Genomic DNA, 27,757 nt, shown 5'->3' on the forward strand with positions numbered 1-27,757 from the left:
AGAATCAGGACCATCATAGAGTATGGGGTTATTTTAAACAATATTCTTTCTAAAGCCTTAAAAATTCAGAAGACTTGGATATAACAAGTGAGGGCTATTAATTTCATTCATTCTCACACACGCAAACTATAATTTATATGTGACTAAACCTATGTCAGTGCGAAAATTTAGATCTGGGAATCACAGTATACATGAATTAAGCTGTTTTCCTCTTTTTTCACAATGTATGTTATGAAATTTCTAACCAAGCCATGTCCCTTTTTGAGTGATCTTGAGTATGTGCTGTGTCAAATTGGATAGGCTTTTGTTTCTTCAGTGGAATTTGCTTATCAAGAACAAGAAAGAACAGAATGTGGTCATTTTATTGAAGATGTTAGGGAGCCTAACTACTCAGGAAATTCTTTCTTTCTAAATAATGAAGTATGTTGGGGGTGTTCCCTAAGCATCACACTCATTGATAATTTCAAGACAGTCTTTCAGAGAACCCAGCATCCTGGGCTGTGAGCAGCATCTCAGAAAAATTGAGCCCATGTAGGGCACGGGATATTATGTCACTGGAATCATGAGTAACTCCAATCTTGCTGTGAAGAAAGTGGTTTTTTGACCCAAACAAAATGTTCCTGTTTATTACTTCAAGTCAGTGATTCTTAAACTGTTGGTGGTTCTCAATTTATTGGCAAAACATTTTCCCGGAAATGCCAGACTATCATCATAACAAGTGCCTTAGAAAAACTTCGTTTCTGGCTGGGTGTGGTGGCTCGCACCTGTAATCTCAGCACTTTGGAAGGCCAAGGCGGGTGGATCACCTGAGGTCAGGTGTTCGAGACCAGGCTGGCCAACATGGTGAAACCCCGTCTCTATTAAAAATACAAAAATTAGCCGGGCATGGTGGTGTGTGCCTGTAGTCCCAGGTATCCGGGAGGCTGAGGCACAAGAATCTCTTGAACCTCAGAGGTAGAAGTTGCAGTGAGCCAAGATCGCACCACTGCACTCCAGCCTGGGCAACAGAGTGAGATTCGGTCTCAAAAACAAAACAAAAACAAGAAAAAAATTTATTTATAAAGTCACTGCCTTAACACCCTGAAGAAGTAATTCATCATGAAGGTTATACCTTCAAATCAGAAAAACAAATAAATGAAAATGTGTAACCTTTATATATCAGCTTCTATAACAAAATGATAAAGTCATGTTTTCTTCCTAGTCATGTCTCAGTAGATAGATAGCCAAAGGGGTTGTTGATCTTTTCTATTTGTTTGTTTACCTTTCTGTTAGTTATTTTTTTTCATTTCAGCCTCCACAACAAGTTTAAATATTAAACAAAAACCCACCAGCACAACCACCACCTCAACAACAGTGTAGTCTTTGGGGCCACTTTTAGCTTCGCCCACGTCAATTATGGGATTCATTCTGTATCCAATCATCAAAGTGAACAAACTTCCTTTAACCAAGTCAAAGACACTCAAATGTACAATTTGTGCCAAGATCATAGAGACTCATAATTTTCAGGTGTGGCAACACTCCCAAGAATTTTAAGATTTTCTTCTGTGTCATTGCAACAGGAGAATTGAAAAAGCAAGAGTACAAGGGGAGTTGGAATAATTCAGGTTAATATTTACTGAGAAAGTCATATATCAAAGGGAAAATGGGAGTAAGTCTGACTGCCATAGTCAGACTTACTATGTGCATGGAGTAGAGGGGAACTTCATAATGCATATGTTTTCTGGCCTGTGAACTGGAGTCCCTGGGTGAGTACTGGAGTTCTAAAGACACGTGAGCTAACCCTGCTCCCCTGTGTCTTCTGAACAAGACATGGCAAGGCAGCGATACACACGTGCTTTCAGGCAACACATGTTTTAGGGTAAGTACTTTTGGGGTCACACACTGTTATTTAATATCTGACAATTGACATAACTGATTTATCCATTTTAGTGAGAAGGATTTTTATGGTAAATGAGGTTTTCAAGTATTCCAAGACTGATTTGATAGTGTATTCTCAAAAAAAAGCCCTACACATCATATCACTCCCAGTTAAACAGCGCTTTGATGCTTCATGATGTCCACATTTAGGGTCAGCATTCATTGTTCAGCTAAGAACACTGGGTCCTCGGAATATGGCAAGCGGTTGAAATAATGGCCTCAGTTTCTATGGCATGGGTGCAGATCGGTCTGTTTGTTAGAGCTCACAGTAAAGAGCTTTGTGAAACACTGTGCCAATCAGCAGTTTCCCTTTGTACACAGAGGCAACTGTACTGCCTTGCAACACTGTGCCATTTTCTGCATAAACCTGTGTCACTTTAGGTTCTTCTGTTAGAATGTTCTGGATTCGAAGCACCTGTGGAAGAAATAACATTGGGTTAATATTTTTGTTAAGTCACTTAAAACAACCTTATGCATAATAGGGTCATCCTCCATAAGAAGCCATATAATCTTATACAATGAGATAAATCCTATTTTGTTCCAAAATTACACTTAACACACCTGTTTCTTCATTTGGGAACAGGTGGGTACTGATTGATCTCAAGTGATCTTTAGCAGAGGTGGAGAGTATCTAGACCTACAGGGATGAGGCAGGAAATGCAAATGAGCAGCGCATCCTGGATGTGGGACATTAGGGAGCAGTGGGGATTTCAGTAAATGTGGAGGGAGGAAGCTGTTACTCAGTATGATGGTTAATACTGAGAGTCAACTTGATTGGATTGAAGGATGCAAAGCATTGATCCTGGGTGTCTGTGAGCATGTTGCCAAAGGAGATTAACATTTGAGTCAGTGGGCTGCGAAAGGCAGACCCACCCTTAATCTGGGTAGGCACAATCTAATCAGCTGCCAGCGAATATAAAGCAGGCAGAAAAACATGAAGAGGAGAGACTGGACTACCCTCCCAGCCTACATCTTTCTGCCGTGCTGATGCTTCCTGCCCTCAAACATCAGACTCCAAATTCTTCAGTTTTGAGACTCAGACTGGCTCTCCTTGCTCCTCAGGCTTGCAGACAGCCTACTGTGGGATCTTGTGATCAGGTAAGTTAATACTGAATAAACCCCCTTTACATATATATATATCTATCCTATTAGTTCTGTCCCTCTAGGGAACCTTGACTAATACACTCAGCAATAGCCAAACTGTTGCCATGCAGTAATTAAGGTCCGTTTTCATGTATTTTCAGGTAAGCCAGGGAACTGGATGTTTACACTTAATTCCTGGTTTTTAAAATGCAGACAAGAAAAAAAATGTGGCCCTCAAAAAACCATATCTCTGTACCATACTCATGTGTTCTGAAGTTAACCTCCTGTCTCTAAATGTATAAGATTTTGTAAGTTCAGTTTCCTTCACTTAATTGAGGAGAAATGTGATTGTATCAATAATAACAGTGTAGTATCATGTTAAGCCAACCATATGAAATAGCCAATATTTGATCATTCTGACTGTAAAAAATAGCAATAGCGTGTGATTCAACTTAGTATGAAAAGCACTACACTGAGGTGGGAGACCTGGGTCATGTCTTGGATCTTCCACTCACATTTGTTTCTCATCTGTAGAATGAAATGGGTGGGACTAGATTATCTCTAAATTCCCCTTCAGCTCTAACTTTCTGTTATTAAGCCTTTATGATAATATATAATGACTTGAAGAAAGGATATCTACATCACAAATGTGGCAGACTGTGAAGGCCACTGCGTGGATATAAAAGGGTCTGTGGGAACGTTCAAAATGACCTCTTAAAAACAGCTGGCACCAAAGACAGATGTCTTAGGAAATTGCCATAGCATTAACATGTAGTAGTTACAGGGAAATATTTGATGGTACACCTTGGCTTAGCTAAGCTTCTTGTTAATAAAACTAAATCACTCGTCTAGGGGCAGTGCATTGGATAAGGAATTGTTACTACTTTTTGCTATTCCTTTGCAGATCAATCATTAGAAATGAAGTATTTTTTCCAGAACAACAAACCAAGTCCATGCTATAGCAAATGACCCAAGATTACTAAATGAACTAACAAGCAAGAACAAATTAGAATCTAACATTCTGCTCAGTTCTGAGCACTGAACACTCCACAGCATACATTTCTTCAATTCTATTAAACATACCATTCAGCAACCCTAATAGCTAAAAACTAGCAAAAGGCACAAAGGGTTGCCATTAAACATGATCACAGTTGTCCTGCAAACCTAGAGATAAAAGGTAAGAGAGCCATAATGTAAATGGAAATACACATTTGTTTCTTTTTTTTTTTTAACCCAAGAGATATGGGCTTTAACACTATTTTTTTTCCTGTTGGGCAGGTGAAATGGACTCTTAAAACTGAGCTTTAACAATACACAGCAGTAGACAAATATGTCAAAATGATATCATATATATGATGTAAATAATAAGTATCCTTAGTAGATACTGAAAACTCAGTAAATGTGCAAATACCTATATTGAAGTAGGTTGCAAATTCTTACTTGTACCCAAAATAGTTCACTGAATAAAGACCGTGGACAAAAAATGGGACCTTTGAGTACTGTAACTAAGGTGGAAGATGAGATCTTCTAAGCCAGAATAATTCCAGCTATTTATCTTGCCACCTGCAGGAAGATCTAGAGAGGCTGGCCAGTGTGCTCCAGGACTGGTCCATTGCATGGACCTGTGCGTATACCGCCACACAGGAAGGGGGAGTTGAATAGGAAGGCAGGTAATGAATGATTAAGCCATAGCAGTATGGCATCATTATGTTCTTTGAGGATCCCTTAACCAGAGGCCAAGTTCCTGTCAGGCAACCCTCTCCACCCACCACCGTCTACCTGTTCTGGCTTCTGGTATTCATTTCCTCCCTCCCTTGCTAGCCCTGGGGTACTGCATTATAACTCTGTTGATTACCCTACACTGTGTCCACACATTTTGTGTATAGTCCGTTGATTAAACTCCCCTCAAATTATCCAATTTAAGTGTGCCATGTGTTTCTTGCCTAGACTCTGACTAAAGCACCTCCAAAAGCCTTCATTTCTGATCATTTGGATCATCTATCCATGTCCCCCCTTTTATTTGCACATAGAATTGAGAATTGGCCGGGCACGGTGGCTCACGCCTGTAATCCCAGCACTTTGGGAGGCTGAGGCGGGTGGATCACAAGGTCAGCAGATCGAGACCATCCTGGCCAACAGAATGAAACCTTGTCTCTACTAAAAAAAAAAAAAAAAAAAAAAAAAAAAAAAAAAAATTAGCCAGGCATGGTGGCATGCGCCTGTGGTCCCAACTACTTGGGAGGCTGAGGCAGGAGAATGGTGTGAACCCGGGAGGCGGAACTTGCAGTGAGCCAAGATTGCGCCACTGCACTCCAGCCTGGGTGACAGAGCGATACTCTGTCACAAAAAAAAAAAAAAAAAAAAAAAAAAAAAAAACAAGAATTGAGAATTATGTTGTCAACTGAAAAAACAGTAGCTGGGAATAAAGTCACTTATCTGGTTCATTTTTAAAACTTACCTCTGATGCAGGAGGATTCTCTGAGTCATAGAAGAAGATTTTCATGCCATTGGGATGGCATCCGACCCAAAGGTCTCCTGTCTCAGGATCCACAGATATGTTATCCACGAGGGTATTAAAGTCAAGGGACTTAAAAGATTAAAAACAAGAAAAGAACAAGACATAAAGTAAAACACAATTGTGATGGAGCAAAATATATCAGAGAAAAGTTGCCTCTTGTCCTTGGTCACCACGCTGCTGCTTCCAAGGATACAATTCTGCCCCATTTCAATAAGACTCACAAAATTTCTCTGACCTTTCATCTATGCTAGTATTTTGTCAGTTTCCAGGGCAGAATTGGGTAGGGTGAAGATACAGAAAGCCAAGAAAGACTGTTAAAAGTTAGACAAAATCATTTGTACCAACATCTGTGCATGAACCTAAAACTGAAAAAAAAAAGAAGTTTTCGGTGCATCATAAAACAGCTCCTTCTAAAATGGCATGTGCTAATGATATTTTTATAAGCATTCAGAAAACAACCAGGAAATGTAGATTCTTTCTCAGAAGAATATCAATGAAATGTGGACTATTTAATGGCTAATCACAGGCTGTGCAGGCAGAGAAGAAATGATCACCCAGGGTCTCATTTTTGCCTTGTAGTTGAGGAAAAGTTTGTTCTTTAGTTTCCTGATGTTATTCAACTCCCTGTTCTTCTGCTGTTTATTCTCTAAATATAAGTTGCAAGCATTTGATGACTGCACAGATTGCTGTCGAGGCTTTGTACAAGGATCATAAATAATACCAATGATTCTTAATTCCACCATTCATCATCTTGGCTGCCTTCTACTGGGGAGAAATCCCATCTATTTGTTTACCTCTAATTCTCAGTTGGAGAAATAATATCTACCATGTACCTCAGAGGCCAGCATACCTCAGTGCCCAGAGAACCTGTAAATAACTGTTCATGACTCATTGCAAAAGCCAGGGCATGAGCAGACAGCTGCAGAAAACCAACGTTTCCCTGTGCCTCCTACTCAAAATGAGAGCTGTTCCTCACATGCCCAACGAGGGATTAGAGGGCTCAAGCATCATGGCAGAGCCTCAATCTCACCACCATGCAGAGCCATCAGTCTTTCTTACCCCAGAGACAGGCAAGACAGGCGGCTCCATGCTTTCTCCATCCCTAAACCCCTGTCCATCCCAGTGTCAGCACACCACTCTGATACCATAATGTCTTTAAATGAGGAAAATGTTTGTTTCAGGGCTTTGCTCTTATCTTTGGAAGCAGTACAGCCAATTGGTGAATTCCATGGCAGATGAAACCTGAGATGAGAGTGGGAGTGGGAGAAGGACACAGAAACCTGGGGTCCCATTCATTCAAGACACAATTACTGAGCTCCTACATGAGCTCTGCAAGGAACGCAACACCTGGAGAGCACCAGGTACCCAGCAGACACAGCTCATGCCATGGAAGTGCTGACAGTCTAGCAGGGAGCCTGTTCTGAGTCCAGCAATGAACTCTTTGCCTTGCAAATAAATAATTCCTCTCCATGCTAACTCATGCAAGACCCCTGCGTATCACATCTCACACTCCCACAAAGGCAACTCGAAAAATTCGCATTCCTTGGTCAAGAAAACATAATAAATTATTCTCTTTGGGAAAAACAGAGTATTCTCTGTTAACAAATATTCCAGGTTTTTGCGCATTGAGGTTCATTGAAGTGTGACTAATTCATTGACTAAGTCCTGGAATCTTTTTTTGGAGAGAGGAGAGAATTATTTCTATCGTGGTAAAATATATAAAAATTTGACATTTTAACCATTTTTAAGTGTAAAACTCAGTGGCATTAAGTATATTCACAATGTTGTACAACCATCATCACCATCCCTCTCCAGAACTTTTAATCAGCCCCAAATAGAAATCCTGTACCCATTAAACAATAGCTCCCTATTCTTCTCTCCCCCAAGTTCCTAGCAATCACCATTCTATTCTATTTTCTGTCTCCATGAGTTTGCCTGTTCTAGGTACTTCCTATTAGTAAATCGTACAATATTTATCCTTTTGTAGCTGGCTTATGTCATTTAGCATCATGTTTTTCAAGGCTTATCCATGTTGTAGCAGGTATCAGAACTTCATTCCTTTTTTTTTTTTTTTTTTTAGATGGTGTTTTGCTCTTGTTGCCCAGGCTGGAGTACAATGGTGTGATCTCAGCTCACTGCAACCTCCGCCTCCCAGGTTCAAGTGATTCTCCTGCCTCAGTCTCCCAGGTAGCTGGAATTATAGGCATGTGCCACCATGTCTGGCTAATTTTTTGTACCTTTAGTAGAGACGGGGTTTCACCATGTTGGCCAGGCTGGTCTTGAACTCTTGACCTCGTGATCCACCCACCTCAGCCTCCCACAGTGCTGGGATTACAGGTGTGAGCCACCGCACCCGGCCAAGAACTTCATTCCTTTTTAAGGCTGAATAATATCCGATTGGACATAAACCCATCCACACCTCATCACAAATTTAAGAATAGCCTCAGCTAGTTTATCAAATTACTTGGCACTCTCGGGCATTAATTAACTGATATTAATTAATACGGTCTTTCAAAAGAAAGAATAATGTGACAATTGATGGAGAACCTTTTTGGGGTTTTCATGATGGGAGACAGGCCTGGTCTGTTGCTGAAACTGGCCTTGCCCTCAGTCTCGCCCTGGTGAGAGCAGAGCCTTGACATTCTGTGGTGAATGTCTGTTACACTGGGTTCTATTCTCATAAAATTCTTTAACTTTTGTTTTACAGAAATACCTGTTGTTAAAACCGCAGCTTGTTTTTTATTCCCTTAGCCAGTATGAGCGTGTGAAATTCCATTTTACTTGAGCTAATACCAAACTAGCCCTGCCAGTGATTTTTAATGTCAAACACGATGTTACATTTGATGTTGCTTTAAGGTAATTTTCTCTGAGTGAGGCCCCTCATGACAGTCTCTCAGATGTGCTGACAGGAACAGTCATACAATTGGCGCTGACAGTGCTTCCTGCAGTGGGCGTTTATGGCAGGAAAGCAACGTCTTGCTGTTTTTCGGAGGTAGAGGGCTGCTTTCTTAGGGCTCTAGTTTGCTCTTGGTCTCTTTTTCCTCTCCTTTGTGTTTTCACCCCTTTTGACTCCAACCTTCAGATGACCAGAATTGGTGGGGGCAGGAGGTGAATCCCTGAAGCATGCCCAGCCCCACCACAGTAATTTAACAAGTATTTGTTAAGTGCCAACGAGGCAATGCGAATTGTACCAGAAGCAAATAGAAAAACAGCCTGTCCTTGTGGAGCTTACACCCTAGTTGGGGAATCAGGTAATAAAGGGTATGAACAAAATATATAGTATGTTAGCAATACGTGCTGAATGGAAAAATAAAGCAGGAAAGGCGAGGGAAAATACGTAGCGGGAGGGAGCAGTTCCAGGTTTTGAAGACCGAGGTGACGTTTTAGTAAAAATGAAAGGAGATGAAGGAGGGGGTCATGGAGATCTGGAGGAAGGTTTCTCCTCCTAGCAGAGGGAATGGTGCCCCGTTCTGAGACAGTGGCAGGAGACGTGGGGCAGGGACACAATGGTTGGAGGTAAAGGCAGAGAGGTGAGGGGCAGCCAGGTCACCTAGCAGCCATCGTGAGCGCGTGGACTTCATAAACATTGTGGAGAGCAGCCCTGCATAAAGTACAATTTGAGGCTATTTCTTGGCTGTTCCATCAACGTAGAGGAAAAAAGAGAAAGTAAAGGGAGGAGAGGGAAGGAAGGTGGAGGAGAGGGAGATCAGAAGAAAGGCAGGAAGGGAGGGATGGAAGGAGGATCTGGGAACACAATGCCAAGCTTAAAATTTGCTAGAGCAGAAAGAATGCAAGGTTCACGGGTGAGAGGTGGGGTTTGCTGTTTGCCACTCTGCAGTTGAGTAAAAATGAACAACAAACACATAACCAAGCTAATGACTCTTAATAAAGGAGTGAAAAATTGGTTCTCACCCACTCCAATTAAGCAGTCCTTTTTTCTTCACATTTAATTTCACAAATCAATTAGAATCTAATTATCACTCTGCAGACTTACAGTGTTAATACATCTTACCTTCAATGGAGTTAAAGTCCAATTAGCATGCTTTTCATACACATGAATCTTATGAGCCAGCAACTCAGCTATATAGACATACCTTCAAAGAAGAAAGAGCTACATCAAAGTACTAGAAGTAACACAACTTGAGAGATTAAGATGAAGTTGTAATAACTATTCATAGGGAAGAACTTTGCTTAAGGAATGGAAAATGGAACCCATCTCAAACACACTAAATTCCGAAAGAACTCAGTGAGTTTACAGTGACAGAGGGGTTTAATCTCTGAAAAGTTGTTTCTGAAGGAGGGGACAGAGTTGTCCTTATCAGTATGGAAGGAACTTAGCCCTAACACTAACTTTTAGTATCTGGGAGTAAAATGCATTACAGTGTTTCTCTTTTGGTTTGACAATTTAGTGTCAAGCCCCAGGTTCTGCATTTCAGGGGGTAGTGAGTTCTCTCTCGGGAAAGTTGCAGGAAAGCCCTTGGACAACAGCCCCTTGTTTTAATCCAGAGAAAATATGAGAGAAGAAAAGCTGCTTGGCTTGGATTGAGAGAAGTCTTCCTCCTCTTCTGCCCTGAGTGTGGTCCTGACCCTGTGGCTTTAGTCATACCCCACAAAGATCTGGGGTTAGTCTAAGCACTGTGCATCCCCCCAACAAAAAAGAAATTACTGCTCAATTATCTTCTATTTTTTGAAAACTGGTCTATGATATGAATAATTAAAAGCTGTCCCTGTCCCTGTTGCTCTCGCTTGCTTGCTTGCTTGCTTTTTCTTTTATTTATTTATTTCTTTTTTTTTTTTTTTAAAAACAGAGTCTTGCTCTGTCACCCACGCTGGAGTGCAGTGGTGCAATCTCAGCTCACTGCAACCTCCACCTCCCAGGTTCAAGCAATTCTCCTGCCTGGCCTCCCTGGTAGCTGGGATTACAGGAGTGTGCCACCACGCCTGGCTAATTTTTGTATTTTTAGTAGAGATGGGGTTTCGCCATGATGGCCAGGCTGGTCTATGACCTCAGGTGATCCACCCACCTTGGCCTCCCGAAGTGCTAGGATTACAGGCATGAACCACCACACCTGGCCCCTGTTGCTTTCTCTAAGCATATGTTACTAACTCTAAAATCCTTGATGATGACACAAGATGAGAAAGGGCATATATATGGATGGATATAGATATTTCATGTATATACCAATGCTACCCAAAATGCAGTCTCCAGACCAATGTTGGTTTGCAAATTGTTTGTTATAGCTCACCATGAGATAACATTACAAATCAAATACATCACTAAGCACACTGCTTAGTTAAACTGACTTGTTTTTCACAGTAATACTTTCTTGATGAAGGAAGTATTGCCTTGATTTACATTTTGGTACAAATTCCTCATCTTGTCATAAACCTGCACTACTGACGTATCTATACCTGCATACTATTCAACTCATTATACACTCACATCTTTACTCAAAACAAAGCTATTCAGACATATCAAATCTTCATCACAGTTCCCCCTCTTAAAATGTACTTTCTTTCCAAAAAGGAAATAAAACCAGTATGCCTTCACAATGAAATTTTTGATTTGATAAATTTCACCCCCTGAAAAATTAAGACATTTTACATTTTTCCTAATTTTATCTCACTAGGGTAGCATGTTAAAATGTATCATATTACTTTAAAAAAGAATATATTCCAAGATATCTCCTGAGAATCTGAGTAAATCCACTACATTTCAGAGAGTTCACATACTTGCCATCAGGTGAAATGTTGATTCCATTAGCAAAATCAAATCCTTCTGCCACCACTCGAACTTCACTTGGACTATAGTAGACAACATACGACCACGCTAAACCCAAATATATCTCCCAGGATCGTAAGTAGGGGTCAAGAAAATAGTGATCATTTGTGCCATAAAAGTGCTCAGGTCCCACAGCAACAATATCATTCAAACTGCAATTAAAAAATACACACATAATATATAAGGTGAAGGTATTGAACATTACAGGATTATTAACTGGCATTCCTCACTGTCTATTCCTAAAATCAAGATATGGGATGGAGCCTTCGTGCTAGCTATAATGGAACACAATTAATATGAAATTAGTCCTGCTGATACAATCCTTAAAGACAATCATTGGTCTAAGAAATCTGAGGAGGTGATTATAGCACTGTAACATAAAAATCCTATTATATGTATCTTAAAATAGTGTTACGTCGTGTGTGTGTGTGTGTGTGTATCTGTGTGTGTCTGTGTGTAAATACACTAAATTCAGTAGAAATTAAATTAGGCCAGAAATCATTGTCAGGGCAAAAATGTGCTCACATATCTGGGCTCACATAGAACTAACTCCCATAAGAAATTGAAAAAATGCTGAACCAGCAGCCTGGATACTTGCATTTTAGTTTAAGCTCTGCTACTATTAGCTGTGTGATCTAAGAAAAATCAATCTTTTCACATGTCAGGACCTCAGTTTTCTTATCTGTAAAAGCAGGATGATAGACTGGTTGATCTTCCAGCCTTAAGATTTCGTGATTCTAAACTGAATGAAATGTCCATGAACAAGAATGCTCAGAAATAGAATGCTATGGCTTTTTTTTTTTCCCTTTCTGATTAGGATTCTCTGTTACTGAAAATGTAAGATATATGAGTCTATTTTTCTGCTTTAATGGGTACAATAGGGAACACATAAGTGAGTCATTCTTTGCTGATTGAGGTGATGGAAGTTCCCCAGGGCATGATCTGGGAGAAAATTATCTCTGCTCTATTGCAGAGGCGTCATGGCCAGCGCATCAGCTCTGACGCAGCTCTGAGCTCTCAGGCAAGTTAGACAGGCATGCAGAGCCTCAGTTTTCTCATCTGTAAAGAGAGGTTAAATGATATTCTCAAAATCATACAGCTCATTAGTAGAAGACTAAGGGTCAGGATCTTAATTTGTGGAGTTGCAGTGGGAATTACAATGAGACAATGCCTGTTGTGTGCTTTGCAGGGAGCATGACATTCAATAAACCCTCAATCAATGCTAGCCACTATTACAACATGAAAAAAAAAAAGGTCTCGGAATTTAGGATTAGTCTGGATGGGCTCCAGACATAAATCTACAATCTGATTTTACTCTCTCTTTTTTAAAAGTAAATTTCTTAAATTAGTATGCTGGACTATCATTTGTCTGTTTTTCACAGAAAGGGGCAGAGTGGAATGGTTTAGAGCAATAGCTTTTTATTGCTGAAAATTTACTACCCCCAGGTGTAGTAAAATAAGTAAATAAATAACAAATTTTTAAAGGGTAATAGAGTAATAGCTTTGAAATCTGATGGACTTCATTTGCATCCTGACACTGCTTGCTATCCTTATAATGTGGGGCCACAGTATTGTCACTAAATTTTGAGCCACTATTCTGAACCTCTGTTTTCTCTGTATACCTTGAAAGGCTAGAGTAAGAATAAAATGAAATAATGAATGCAAAGGCCTTCACACCATGCCTGGCATACAGTAAATGACCAATAATAACAGTTGTGATATATGAATAATAACAGGTTTAAATTATAATAGATTTAGTTATTGGAATATTAATGTTATAAAAAACCATAAAATACAAAGAAGAAAATACACACAGCTAATCCTTGGATTGAGAGAGCAGAACTCTAGTTAATTACGGCACCGTGGTTATTTTCAGTCTCCAATGCTGCCTAAGACCAATATTTTTGCAACTGGCTCAAGAAAAAAATACTCCAATCCGGTAACGTAGACCAATCTGAGATTTCCAAGATTAAATGTTAAAACACATAATTTTTTTCACTATTTTGTAGAGGTTTAAAGCACCAGCTCTGAACTCATGTTACCAGGATTAGAATCACAGCTGCACCATTTACTGATGATGTCATGTGGGGAAACTTAACAATTAGTCCAGGCCTGAACTTTTTAAAAATCCAAAATGGATATAATAATAACACCTAATTCAGAAGGTATTTGTAAAACATCAATAAAATAATCTGTTTGAATTAGTTAGTGTAGCACCTGACTTACAGAGAAAGCTCATTTATTAGTGTTATCATTTGCCCAGCTTCTCCATTCTACATACTGTTCTCTACTTTAAATCTTGGTGTTCCTCACATTCTCCACTCAGTGACCTTATTCTCTCTCCAAAATATATTTGTTAAATAAATGCACGAATAAACTCTTCCACCAAAAGCTGTTCTCTGAACTTTTACTCATCTTGATGGGGCAGAAGATGACCTGAGCTGGGGTTCCTACTTGGCCACTAGTGAGTTGATTGGCCTTCATCCAGTAACTCAATTTCTCTCCAATCTCATTTTCCTCATCCTCAAACCACCAGATAAGAAAGAAGAGGAAGGGGTCCTGGTAACACAGAGTGCACACTACATACCAGGCCCTTAGCTAGGTACCTGCAAAGAGTACAAATCTAGATTTACAAATATGGAGGTAGTCAAATGCTGTACATAGATTATATAAAAATAGGTTGGGATTCTAGAAAATCGTAATCAGTTGGAGGTAAATGTTTCAGAAGATAGTGTCGGATTGTTCTCCTAAATCCATCACTGGCCTTACAAGCCAAATCTTCACAGGGCATGTGAGGAAGTTGACTGAGATTGGAGATTCTTGAGTGTTTTATTTCACCATATGTTATGTGAACAAGGTGCCTAGGGGGAATTGAGTGTTACCACAGATCTGCTATTGCATAAATTTTGTGCAATCAAACAGCAGCGGAGGCAGTATAAGGAGGTCTTAGATGCACTTGATTCAGGGTCTTCTCTTGGGTCTGTGTTTCTAATTCATGGAAACATCTAAGAGTCTACTTTTTAATATAAATAAATAAGCTCATGATGTCAAATTTATCTATGAAGCCGGTTTGGGTTTGAAATACTAAGTCTGGTTCTGAAGAAGAGGATTTTTTTCCTGGTAATAACTTGAATGGAGATCCTGAGGCCAGGAGCCAGCATCCAATCAGCTCGAGAAACAAGAGAGGAAAAGAATGGGCCGTCTCTGAGGGGCTTGAGTCCTCAGAAGGTTCTTCAGAAGAGCATGTGGAGGAGTTTGTGATCATTAGAAATGAGAGTTGAACAGCCATACCTACTCTGGCCAAAAGGAAAAACTAAAAGTGGATTAACTATCTGCTACAGCTAAAGGAAAATAGAAATGTGATATATCTCAGTACTTAGGCAGAAGTTTATGTCTGATGGTTTTTAGATGCAAAAGCGATTTTTCTTCTTCTTGAAATTTAAACAACTCCACTGTGGACTTGGCATCTGGATGGTTCACCACCAGGAGGTACATGGCATTATCTGAGAGGAGATTAAAAACAAAAATGAAACATTAACTAAGCTCTCACTGTCAGCCCTCTCTCCAAAAACCAATTTCAACCCACCTCCAGCTAGTAGGATGTCAGGCAGATGGAATATTTTCATCCTTTGTAGAGATAAGCATTTGTGATTGCTCCTGTTCCAAACAAAAGTGGCTCAAGGAAGAACCAGTGACCGTCTCTGAAAACTCAAAACTCCACAGGAGAAAAAAAAATTCTCAAGAATGAGTATCACTGACACTAAAACTCCAAAGAATCCTTTAAGTTTTCCAGTTCAAATGGTCTCCACGAAATGCACAGTTGCGATGAAAGGGACAAAAACCATGGGAACTCCCAATATGAGAAGGTGTGATCAGGTGTAATTTACACAGTGTGAGATGATACATTCTATAGAAGAACATCTGAGAAATAGTAGCAAACAAACAGAAGCAGCTTCCTTGGATAAGTGGGACTTTAAGAACACAAAGGTGACCAGTCTAAGCGGTCAAGAATGTGTGATCAGAGTTGGCAAGTAAAAGTTAGATTATGGTCTTTGCCTTAAGAAAGAGTAGGTCTTTTGAAACCTCTGACATGATCAAATTGGCGTTTTTGTTTTGTTTTGTTTTGTTTTTGAGACGGAGTTTCACTCCTGTTGCCCAGGCTGGAGTGCAATGGCGCCATCTCGGCTCACTGCAACCTCCGCCTCCCAGGTTCAAGCGATTCTCCTGCCTCAACCTCCCAAGTAGCTGGGATTACAGGTGCCCACCACCATGCCTGGCTAATTTTTGTGTTTTTAGTAGAGATGGGGTTTCACCATGTTAAGATGCAAAATTTGGCAGGTTGAATTGAGAAGATTTGAACAGAGAAAGCTGCTAAGATGATTTTCATTACCCCATTCAGCAAACAAGTGTTTAATTTATTTTAGTTGGCATTAAATGCTACAAAGGAAAAATACAACAGGATAAAAGAATAGAGAGTAACGAAGTATTATCTTCATGGGAGTCAGGCATGTTCTCTCTGATGAGGGGATGTTAGAGCAAAAACCTAAGCGAAATAAGAGAACGAATAATGTGGATATCTAGGGAAAGAGCATTCCAGGTTGAGGGGAGAAGTGTGCAAAGGCCCTGGGGCAGAACTTCCTGGACATATTCACTTAATAGTGAGGTTGTGCTGGGAGTGTGCAAAGGCCCTGGGGCAGAACTTCCTGGACATATTCACTTAATTGTGAGGTTGTGCTGGGAGCAGAGTGAAGGCAAGAGAGAGTGGGAGAGTGAGAGGGCTGAAACCACAGGGAGCCAGAATCAGTCTTGTTAGGACTTAAGATCCAAGCTTTGCTCACTGGGGGATTTGAACCAAGGAGTAACATGAGCTGAGGCTACAGCAGTAATCCAGCAATGTGGAGAGAAAGGACTGGACCAAGAGGATGCCACTGGCAATAAAAGGCAGGAAAGGTCATGAGAGGCATTTGACAGGAAGAATCCAAAGGCCCTGAATACAGCTGAGGAAGGAGGGTGTTGGAAATCAAATTCAAGTGAGGATTAAAACCTGAATTCACATTTTGTGCAGTGGATTCTACTTCTAGAAATGTATCCTAAGGATATAGTCTCAGAAAATACATGTGCGAGAAAGTTTATTTTGGCATTGTTTGCAATGAGCATAAAGGTGGGAACAACCTAAATATTTGTTAGCAGATGAGCTATATTACGGTGTTCCCACACAACTGAATCCCGAACTGCCTTGGCAAAGCAACTGCAAATGTGCTATATATAAAGGAGTCCATGATGTAGTGTTTAATGCAGAAGCAATTTATAGAAGGGGTTGTGTAATATTACCTCATTTTTATTTTAAAAAGTATCCACACATCAAACACTATATTTCTTTGTACTTAAAAATATTTTTAAAATAAAACATAATGGTGATGAATGGGTGGATGAGTGGAAAGTCCATTGAAAGGGATATATACGTATATGTATGTGTGTGTGTGTCTGTGTGTCTCACATGGGGAAGAGAAGGAAAGATAAAAGGATGGAAAATCACTTTCAACATTTTGAGTTTAAAGTGTCTATAGGAAAGGAATCCAAATAGAAGTGTCCAGTAAGCACCTGCGGCATTAAAAGTGAAGAGCTAATGAAAAGAAGAAGAATAATAATACCCCTATTTGGGGATGTCCTCCTAGAAAGCAGGCAGTGTGACACTGGTTTGAAAGTTCTAAAATAGAGAAAATATAGAGGAAGTAAAAGATCAAACCTCTGGGGTAGTGCTCAGGGAAGTAGCAATGAGTGACAAAACAATGAATTGGGGAGAAAACCTGTAGTAGGATGAGAACTGGAACAGCTAGGTGCACTGCAGTATCAGGGAAGAGCAAGTTTTGTGAATGAGAAAATGGTAAACAGCATAAAAGCAGGTGAAGGAGGCTGGGCGCGGTGGCTCACAACTGTAATCCCAGCACTTTGGGAGGCCGAGATGGGAGGATTGCCTGAGCTCAGGAGTTCGAGACCAGCCTGGGCAACATGGTGAAACCCCCGTCTCTACTAAAATACGAAAAATCAGCCAGGCATGGCGGCATGCACCTGTGGTCCCCGCTACTCGGGAGGCTGAGGCAGGAGAATTGCTTGAACCCGGGAGGTGAAGTTTTCAGTGAGCCAAGATTGCGCCACTGCACTCCAGCCTGGGAGAGAGCGAGACTCCATCTCAAAAACAAAACAAAACAAAAAACAAAAGGAGGTGAAGGAAGGAAGGAAGGGAAGAGGGAAGGAAGGAGAGGGAGGAAGGGAAGAGAGGAGATTTGTTAGTAGGAACATCACTGATGATTCTCAAGGTAGCAATTTTAGCCACCCACAGTGGGGAAAGTCCAGAAGAGGAACTGAATGAGGGATCGTCTGATGATGAAATGGAGGTAATGGGTATAAACGTGGTTCTTAACCCTAGCCTGACATTTTTATCAACTGAAAAACTTTTAACAAGTACTGTGATCCAGGCCTCCCTCAGACTAACGGAATTGGAATCTGTCAAGCTGGGGGCTGGGCATCGAGTCTTTTTAAACTCTTCAGGTGCTACCATTGTGCAACTGGGGCTGAAAATTAATACAGAGACAAGGAAGTGACAGCAAATGGAAAGGGAGAAAGGGAGTAAAGACATAAAGGATGACACCAAGTTATGTTGAAAGGGACCAACATGCAGAGGAGCATTTTGAACACAGAACAGAGGAACCAGCGGACAGGAGGCATTGAAGATAATGGGACCGGCAGAAAGCTGACTATGGTGACTTTCTGTCACTGGACCTATAGCTTACAGATGCCTTGGTTTAGAAAAATCTGTTCCTGTAAATGCCCGAGTCTTGAAAATCATTTAAAATGGAAAAGCTATAATGATCAGGGCTGGATATTATTATTATGGTAATTATAGGGATAATGTGAATGTTAGTATTTTACAAAATTAGATGCTTTACAAATCTTAAATATTTTAGCATTCTCAAGTATTTAAGTGGTTTTACTATAAAGTTCAATTAACATAGAGGGTAAGTTTAAAACCCAGAGTAAGAACATTATTCATGACTATGCTTTGTTTGAATGAGAAAAAATAATTCATTTATTGGCATGTTTTTCTGTTTTTGTTTTAAGTTTGGTTTTGGTTTTAATAAATAGTAAATATTGTTACCTTCATCTGTGAATGTGCTAATCCCATGAGGGTTAAATGAAGATACATCAAATTTACTTCCAGTGATCCCCAATTCCAACACTGTTGGATCTTCTTCATTCAGGTCCATCAGAAGTATTTTTCCAGGACTGTTGGGGTTGAAGCTCTTTATTCCAGGATACTTTAATCCCTTATAAACCATGGAGGAGAAAAATCAAGCACAATACCAGTACTTCAAATGCTAATAGAGGCGCTGCATGGCCCATGGGTTCATGTTGACTGCTCCAAACCACAGGGCTAGCCAGATGGCCACATAGGAAGCCTCTTAGTTAGCTTCTGTAATGGGTCCCCAGGAGAAGTCTTCTGGAAGCCACATGCTCCACTAGGCCACCCCACACAAACCCTTTCATCCCCTGCAGCAAAGTCATATGTGCACGACACTACAGCTTCCAGCCCATGAGAAAGATCAAAAATGGAAGAGCAGACCAAAAAGGCAATTAATAATAGTCTTCTATGATATAAGCAAGGAATACAGAGAGAATATTGCTTATGGCTTTTAAACTGTTCCCTGGTAGGTCCTTGGAAGCATCTCAAAGACAGAGGTTTGGTGGGCCAGAGGAACTACTCCTTTCTTAGCCTTCAATCAAAATAATAAAGCTGTTGTTTTATATATTGTGTTCCCATATAAGATTTTGCTTGAAATACACCTTATGTTGCTCAAGAAAGTTTGCAAGACATTGCTTTGCAGGATGACTAGTCTACCATCTTTGTAAGAGAAAACTGGACTAAGTAAATTACAAGGGGTAGCAAAGGTTTTTAAATGGCTGGATGATTGTCTGTTGTTTCCTATCAACTCTGTTATGTTATGATCCCTAGGCCAGATGGTGGACTTCTTTTGTTTTGCACTATATCAGCTACCATAGCGATCTATATGCAGGACAGTTTCAGCAAATATGGTGGATTCTGTCTTCAAAGCTTGGGAATTGGGAATTGGGACCTATCAACAATTTTAAATTAAAGGGCTTATTCTGAAATTTGTTTAAAAATGTGAAAGTTGAAATGACCTGTGAAGTAGTATACATTAAATGTATATTTAATTTAGCAAATATTTGAATATGGCAATTTTAAGTGCTTAGGGAATAGACAATTGAGAGGAAAACAATTCTTGAATACACTGAACTCACAAAAAAATTGCTGCAATAGAAGCTAACGTAATATGGTTCAATGTAGACCGAAGAACACAAATATGCATAGAACACGCATGATCATAATTATAGCACAAGTGTAAATGCATACACAATTTGTCTTTTAAACCATGACTGTTCATTTTATTTGAAAGTGGGCATGGGTATACAGAAAGCCTAAGTGAAAGACTTAAACTGCCAGTCCTAGAAAACGTTCTAGAACACAGAAAAGTGAAAGAAAACACTCACAGAGCTAATGAAAGCCAGTCCATTAGGCAGTATCTCCAAGTCTTCAGAGCCAGTTTCTGCCAGAAAAGAGAACAGAAAGTACAGGTTGTTTCATATTATTGCACGATGTGGATCCATTTCTTTATCACACCTCACTTGAAACTGGGGCTATACATCACTCTTCTTTAATAGGTTCAGAATAATTCATTCTTTCATTTATTCAAATTGATGAATGCGATTATATGGAAATTAAAAATATATTAATTCATTAACAAGTTTAATTAAAATTTACACTTAGTATATTTGTTTTAAATTGATGGACTAGAGCTTTTTCCTCAAAGACTGAATCCTCTTAAAGTTCATGGAAATTCACAAAACGTACAAAAGCCATGATTATTTGAAAAGAACTTGTTTTCTAAAGATACAAGGTAAATTACAAATATATGTTGATACTTAATACTTCCAAATCAATTAAACCCTTGGAAAGCCATATTGAAGATATAAGCAAATTCCAAATAGTTGAGTTAAAATGGGGATACATTTTAGGTGATCAAGAATATGAATTTTTACTACTAATTATAAACATCGGTTAAATATTACTGTCTTCAAGTTAGTTATACTTTAAGTACATGTAAATTTTTAACATTTCAATTTATCTAGAGAAAAATGAACTATTTGATAGGTATTTCTACACTTAGTGGAAAGTTTGCTTTTCAAAAACCCAGTGATATTTGATATCAATATCATATTTTTCTAGAAAACAATCGCACCATAAGATATCTAGTGAAATTTAGTGGTACTAAGTCATCTGATCTAGCCTCCTGAGCCTTAATCAACTGAGATGAATAATTCTAAAAGAACAAAAAAAAAAAAAAAAAGAAAAAGAAACACCCAAAGCACACAAAAGCATGATCTCAAACCAATTGTCCTCAAATAACAAAGCTGGTTGGTTGGAACCAGCTGGAGAGTTGAGCCCGGGGACTCTCCTTGTTGGTTGCCTCCCAGCTGCTATTCTCCTACCGTTTTATCTTTGCTGACAGGGCCTGCCTCCCACATTGGAGGCTTGATAATTACTTTCCCAGCATCCTTTGCAGCTAGGGCACCAGCCTGTCCTCCAGCTCTGACAAATAAGATCTAAGGGGAAATCTGCTGAGAGCTTCTGGAAAAAATTTTCCTGTCCAATATCAAAAGAGAGATGCATAAGGAGAAGCCTTGTGGTAATTGCAAAGTCCTGTCAGAGCCTTTCTTAAAAAAAGTTACCTTTATTCACTGCTTTATCTGGCTCTCCCTCCCCTCTTCTGCCATCTCCTCAGGTTAGATTACCATGGAATCAAACATTATTCTATTTTTCTTTTTTCGTTTCTTTTCTTTTTTTTTTTTTGCTCTATTGATCAAACAAAAACAACCAACCAAAACTCCCAACACCTTGGCAGTATGTTGGTGAAGTCAAAAGTCAAACAACATGGTATTTATCATTAACTACCACTGACTCTCCTGATTCAAAATTTTATTTTTGGACAGAATTGAACAGGCACATAATCACACAAAGAGCAAAAAAATACCGGAAGTTCAAATGAGACCCTTCTTCCTCTCACATACATACCGATTCCTTTAACTAAATTACAGTTAGGAAGTTCTACGGGTTGTACCTCTCGGAGAGCATTAAGTCGTGTTCTGTGGGGGAGAAAGAAATAAAACACACACAAAATTATTCAGAAATTATAATAAGTTGCAAAGGTAGGCAGCCCACAAAGTTCTCCTTCACTGTACTTTGCCTGAGTTTCAACTCCAGAGTTTTTCCTGCAATTTTTCCAGGCAAGGCCAGGGCAAGACAAGTGGGGAACTCTGGGTACAATATTTAGTTTTTATTTAGCAGAGGTGGATAGGTACACATAAGAGATACATAATATCCTCTCCAGGGCTCTGTGTACTTTGGCAGGAACAGGAGCAATTTCATCAGTGTGTAAGGACTCCTAGGTGGAAAGTCCGGGTAAATGGCAACATGGTTCCAGTTTATTCCATTGATGTTTTAGAGTTGCTGACAGATGGGCAGCCTCCTACTCATCTGCCCAATCTGACTCCGCAGCCTGGACTGGGCATCTGCTTTGTAATGTAGTGCTTGAAAAAATACAGGTACGTTGAAAGGATTTGTAACTTCAGAAAATCATACACAAGGCCTGCATGTAAAAAGGCATTTCACACACACAGGTGCACTCACACACATACACAGGAGCGACTTATTAGATATGAGTGCATAAACACCATAGAAAACATCTGAGTAAAGGACAAAGGAAAAATGAACAGATGTGAGAGGGAAGTGCCAGCCGGCTGCCTAAGCAGAGCGAAGCTACTGATGCTGCATTTGAAAGAAACAGACGACGTTAGCACAACCAAGAGATTTAAACAATAAACTTTTTTTTTTTTTTTTTTTTAGAGAACTAGTGATACAGTATTGTCATAGCAAGCAGTGACAATTATCCAAATATCCCTAGAAATCTTATTTGGCTTCAGATAGGCTAAGAAATTTACTTGTCCTCCTGATGACTTGAACTCACAGGAGGCGGATGGGCTACTACAGGTGGAACAGACACGCTATATAAAATTCTTACCGACATGGTACAAAATGATAGGAATTTGGGGGTGATTGATCTTTCATTTATTCATTCAGAAAAAAACGAGTACATTCCTACCATCAGGCCACTGGCTATCATTTTCACTGTCTAAGAAAATCTGACGTAAGAGGCAAGGAGTGCCTCTTAGTAATCTGCTTTGTAAAAGTGCCACAGTTTGTCCCAACGTATAACCAGAGTAAAGAGCCACCAGTCTAGGTACTAGAAATACAGAGATGAATGAATAGATGATGAAGGCTTGGACTGTGAGGAGACTGTGGTTTCCTAATTAATAGATGTGAACTTAGAAAGCAGGCTTCAAAGGAAAGTTGGAATCTGTCCCATAACCTAAGAAAGGGAAAGGTATTTTCAAAATGAAAATCTGACACTATAATTGCAAATATTGACAATAAGGAAATAAAAGGGGAAGTGATAAAGCAGTGGCTTACAAACTTTTCAGACAGAGACTCACAGTAGGAAAAGTATTTTATATGGTGCGAACACCCAGCACATGCACACACATACACATACACATCTGAATCAAGCTTCACAAAACAATACTCATCCTAATCTGTGTCATACATTCATAACTTTTCTGTTCAATTCTGTTTTATTTATTTTAAAATGTTGGTAATTATTTACTAAATTGACTTTGTTACCCACCATTTGAAAAAACTCTGGTCTAGGGAAAGTGTAGTGAATATTTGTAGCATGCCCTCAAGGAACCAAAGGGCAGGTACAAGATGTTAAGGGTGATGGTCATAACCGAGGACAACACAAAGACTGGCATGGAAGGAGAGATTCAAGGACATAAAATCACTAAATGGGCCAAGACTTGTGAAAAACACCAAGGATAGTCAAATTCACTTTTCTTAGACTCAAAACCAGTGGGAAGAATACTCACGCTGCCTGACTCACAAGGGTCACTAAACATATGGGTTCACAAAAGATGGAGAAAGGCAGAACTGGTCAGCTCCTATTCTAATTCAGGCTTCTCTCTCATAGAAGATGATCTCTAGCCTGGAAAACGTAGAATAATCACAGTTAAAGGGAGCCCAGGGTGGGCAAGGGGGCATTAAGTCAGCACTTGTTGCTTTGGGTTCCAATTTGTGGCCCAAACATGTCATATCTCAACAGGATAATCATTACTACTATAGTTCAGGTACCGTATATGCCCGCTTTTAATCCTCAAACACCTCTGTGAGGCGTTATTTTCCCTAAGTTATAGTTGACCAAGATTAAGTGACTTTCTAAGGCCACAGAGTTATAAAGTGGCTGAGCAGGGATTGGAATTCAAGTATGAACACAAAGCTCATATTTAGCTCTCTGACCAGGCAAAATCTACAGAGAACACTGCTTAAAAGCTGGAAGATGCACCTGAAAATTGACCCACCTGTGTTATTATCATCCAACTCATATTTTTTCTACCTCATTTTCAATTTATTAGGAAATATCTTGTCAAAGGCTTAAGTCCAAATGTTCTGGGCCTAAGAGATAAGGGTCAATGTCTGAGATATATCTCTGATTCACTAGACTCTGAACTCTGCGCAGAAACCATACAGCCTTTGCTGTGAACTTGTCTGAGTCGGCTTTGTGTCACTCTAAAGGAACATCTGAGGCTAAGCAACTGATAAAGAAAAAAGGTTTATTTGGCTTATGATTCTGGATGGTTAGAAAGTTCAGGATTGGGTATCTGCATCTGGTGAGGGGCTCTGGCTGCTTCCACTCATTGCAGAAGATGAAGAGAAGCCAGTACTCACAGAGATCATGGGATGAGAGAGAATGTAAGAGAGGGGAGAGGTACCAGGCTCTTTTCAATCAACCAGCTCTCTCAAAATGAAGAGTGAGAATTCACTCACTCCCAAGGAGGGCATTAATCTATTCATGAGGGATCCATCTTCATGACCCAAACACCTCCCATTGGGCCCCACCTCCAACATTAGAGATCAAATATGAGGTTTGGAGAGGACGAACATCCAAACCAAGGCAGAAGTATTCGGTGAAAATACATGCTGGCTGCTCACAGAAAAAAGCAGAGATCTTTGCCTAGGCATTAAGAAATCCGTATCGATTCTCAAACACTTCTTGGGGCCAAATTCACTCTAATCAGTCTATTTTCTGCTACTACACGCGCCTCATTCATTCAAATTGCTTTTCATGGCCTACTATGTGCCAAGCTCCAATAAGGGCTCTCACACATACTTCCTCATTTAATCTTTTTAGCCACCTTTGAGAAAAAGATGAATATTTACCCTGTTTTGTAGGTAAGGAAATGGAGGCACTGAGAGGCTGAGTAAATTGCATGTGGTTGCTTATTTAAGAGGGTAGAGTTGGGATTTGAAATCAGGTGTCATGATACTAAGGACTCTTCCCTGTATTTCTTTCATACCTCTTTTTATTTGCTCACACTTTTCCCTTCACCTAGAATGCTCTTTAGCCCATTACCCACTGGGAAGACCCCTACTCATGATGCTTTGTAGCTTCTCCAGTCTTTTGCATTGGGATTAATAACTCCTTAGTTTACCCTCAGGAACCTTCACATATACATCTGTCAACTTTCTTACCATAGTTGTCATAGTTGTCAGTTTCACAGCTGTCAGTTTTTGTTCTTTTGCTCCCAGTAGACTTTAAAATTGGTGAGTGAATACTGCAACCTATTCATTCCTATAACCTCCAGCAGAAACACAATGTTTGCAAAGAGAAGGTACTCTGCAGATGTCCACTGAAGTGTTTTGTGGAGATACTAGGCAAGTACATCGGACTGAGAAGATGGTGTTGGTTGCATTCATAGGGGAGACTGAAGGGTTGGAGGATTATTTGTCCTTATCTCAGACTTTCAATGAAGTATGATTATAATACATATGCAAGTATCACTCTATATTTTTGAGATCACATATGAGAGCTATAAAAGCTAACGTTTACAAGACATCTGCTATATGCCTGATTTATATATATATATATACTTAGTTTTATTTATATGTTTTATATAAATATAATATGTGTGTGTGTGTGTGTGTGTATATATATATGCTGTAATATGTATTATTATCCCCTAATTTTCGGGTGGAGAAACTGGCTGGAACTTTTCTGGAATAAAGTGGTAAAATAACTTGAAAGTTGCAGAAATGAGATCTAACCCAGGTCATCAGGAATCCACAACTACTCTCTTCCCACAACTGTGTGTTGCCTACAGTAAGCATGGAATGGCAGAAATGCATCGAGAGGCCCAACGTTAGCTTTGTGGTTTCCTTCTGAGAAGGGAAACTCAGTGGACTCACGTATTGCAATTAGCAATGTAGGGACAAGGAAGTTGCCATACAGATGCTGCAACATTCCATAGCCCAAGTTGGGGTAGGGGAGGGGAGCTGTTTCTACCATCATCCAAGGCATTCCCTGGACTTGTGCGGCACATACAGCCGACTACAAAGGTGGGAGACTCGTGGGTGGGAGACTCGTGGTCTAGGGGAACTCTCTCAGTTCTTTTCTCTGTACTGCTCCCACCTGGGAAACTCAGAAATCTCTTGAGGCATCCCTTGTGTGCTTCCTTAAGTTCCCTCCAGCCCAGGCATATATAGCTTCCTGTGAGCCGCACACACATACACTCCAAGTCTGAAGAAAAAAGGATGCATCTATCCTGGGGATTTGGCTTGCTCCTGATGCAGGCCTCATGATATCATCTCTTGCCTTCTCTCCCTGGGGCAGATTCATGATCTCTAATCCCCCAGGGAGTTTGTTCCATGACGCTGGTTCTGATTCAATAGTGTGGGGTAGGGCTTGAGATTCTGCCTGTGCAGGGAGCCCCTAGGTGATGCTCAGGCATCTGGTCCCCAGACCCAGTTGAGTAGCTAGGTTTTAGGGGTTTCCAACAGTGGGTAAAATTTCCCTTCCTTCCTCTGTCTGGGCCACTCCAGGAGGCTCAGCAACCCATCCTTTATCTATATATTTTTATCTATACCTATAATCTCCTTTGGCAGCCACCAGCACTGTGATTAATAAAAACTCACAAACTGTAATTTTTACATGATTTAAAAGCCAAGAATACCAACTGCTTCTTACTTTTTTTCTGCACTCTGTAACTTAAAACAATTAGAAAAACCTCCACAATAAATAGTAAAAACCCATTCTGAATGTAAGCTTCTAATTAGTCCATAAGCTCATATAATTTTTTTATATTTAATTTTTATTAGGTTTTACTTTAAAGTAAATAAGGCATTGTTGACTAAGCCTTAGAGACTAGGATGATCTCTAGACTTTGAACTCCTGTTAAAAGTTATGAAACTTTTGATACATTCTTAAAATATCCCCACCCCCCTTGTATAGCACTTAACCCTTTATTAAATACTTTAAAGGGAAGCAGGGAACTAACATTTATTGAATAGCTACTCTGTCGCAGGCAGTGTGTATTACTATTTCCAGTTTACTGAAGCAGCTAAGGTTAGAGATGTAAAGTGATTTGCCCAAATCCCATACTCATGGGGCAGAGCTAAGCCCCAGGACATCAGATGCTGGCTCCAGGGTTCCCTCTTCCCCACCTGCCCCCACTGAAGCGAACCATCACAGCACACGTTAGCTCCACCTGCTCGGGTCCACACGCAGTTTTGCTGTGGCCCTCAGTAGCCTCAATTTGAGAATCTTCAAGCCTGGAAGGTTTGCCATGGCCAGGCAGTCAAGGCGCAGAAGCGACAGGGGCTCCTTTCTCTAATACACAAAATATCAGGAGAACCCCCAGCCAGGTTAATTTGTTTCTTTCCAGGTTGAGAAGTGAATCTGTAGCCAGGGCACACAAATCTTCATGAAAAATTAATTCGTGTACGCTGACAACCTGGGCACTCACACCCCTGGCAATTGCCTCCTTATCCCATGTCTCAGGCCATGAGCAAGAGTTTGTTTTCAAGTGACACATGACGGCTGGACAAACATTTATGAAACCCCCGCAGAGTGTGCATCTAGCACCTGCTTGTAAATGTTCTGTTAACAGCCTGGACCCAACTTTCTGGGGGCTCGTGGAGCTGGCAGGGAGTGAGGAGGACGAAGGCTGCAGCCCTCACCACAACCCAACTTACTGGTAAGAAGATTGGTGGTTCCTGAAGAGTGCCAGTCCCATCCCCAAGAGGGTGAGCGCAATCAGCTTCGCCATGCTCGGGGATAGACAAAGGGATCGATGGGCGCAGACACCGACGGGCTAGGAGGCTCTGCCTGCCTGCAGCCGCAGCCCTGCTGGGGCAGCGCCGATTGGCCCGCCCCGCCCCTCCCCGCCGGGTCCGCAGCTAGCTGGGCCGACCAGGTGCACAGAAGGCGCGG

The 27,757-nt window shown here is 40.4% G+C and overlaps 1 protein-coding gene across 1 annotated transcript; it reads right to left on the reverse strand.

Moving 5' to 3' along the window:
• Window positions 1–1,590: 1,590 nt before the first annotated feature.
• PON1 (paraoxonase 1) lies at window positions 1,591–27,680 on the reverse strand. Its single transcript, XM_519211.8, has 9 exons — window positions 27,520–27,680; window positions 21,451–21,521; window positions 19,869–19,924; window positions 18,457–18,625; window positions 14,677–14,803; window positions 11,252–11,452; window positions 9,531–9,612; window positions 5,459–5,587; window positions 1,591–2,332 (listed from the first exon to the last, which is right to left on the reverse strand). Exons 1-9 carry the CDS (start codon window positions 27,591–27,593, stop codon window positions 2,174–2,176), a joined length of 1,068 nt encoding a protein of 355 aa, XP_519211.4. The 5' UTR covers window positions 27,594–27,680; the 3' UTR covers window positions 1,591–2,173.
• Between the last annotated feature and the right edge of the window lie 77 nt (window positions 27,681–27,757).

This window comes from Pan troglodytes, chromosome 6 (genome assembly GCF_028858775.2).
Source record: "Pan troglodytes isolate AG18354 chromosome 6, NHGRI_mPanTro3-v2.0_pri, whole genome shotgun sequence".
NCBI classification, from domain to species: domain Eukaryota; kingdom Metazoa; phylum Chordata; class Mammalia; order Primates; family Hominidae; genus Pan; species Pan troglodytes.

Bases quoted from the DNA above. Each gene is read 5' to 3' on its own strand.
- PON1 (XM_519211.8), bottom strand. From the start codon at position 27,593: ATGGCGAAGCTGATTGCGCTCACCCTCTTGGGGATGGGACTGGCACTC. The intron at 19,925-21,450 runs GTATGTATGTGA...CTTTTCTGGCAG, and splicing joins TAATTTAGTTAAAGGAATCG to AAACTGGCTCTGAAGACTTG. The intron at 5,588-9,530 runs GTAAGATGTATT...TAATCTTTTAAG, and splicing joins GGACTTTAACTCCATTGAAG to TCCCTTGACTTTAATACCCT.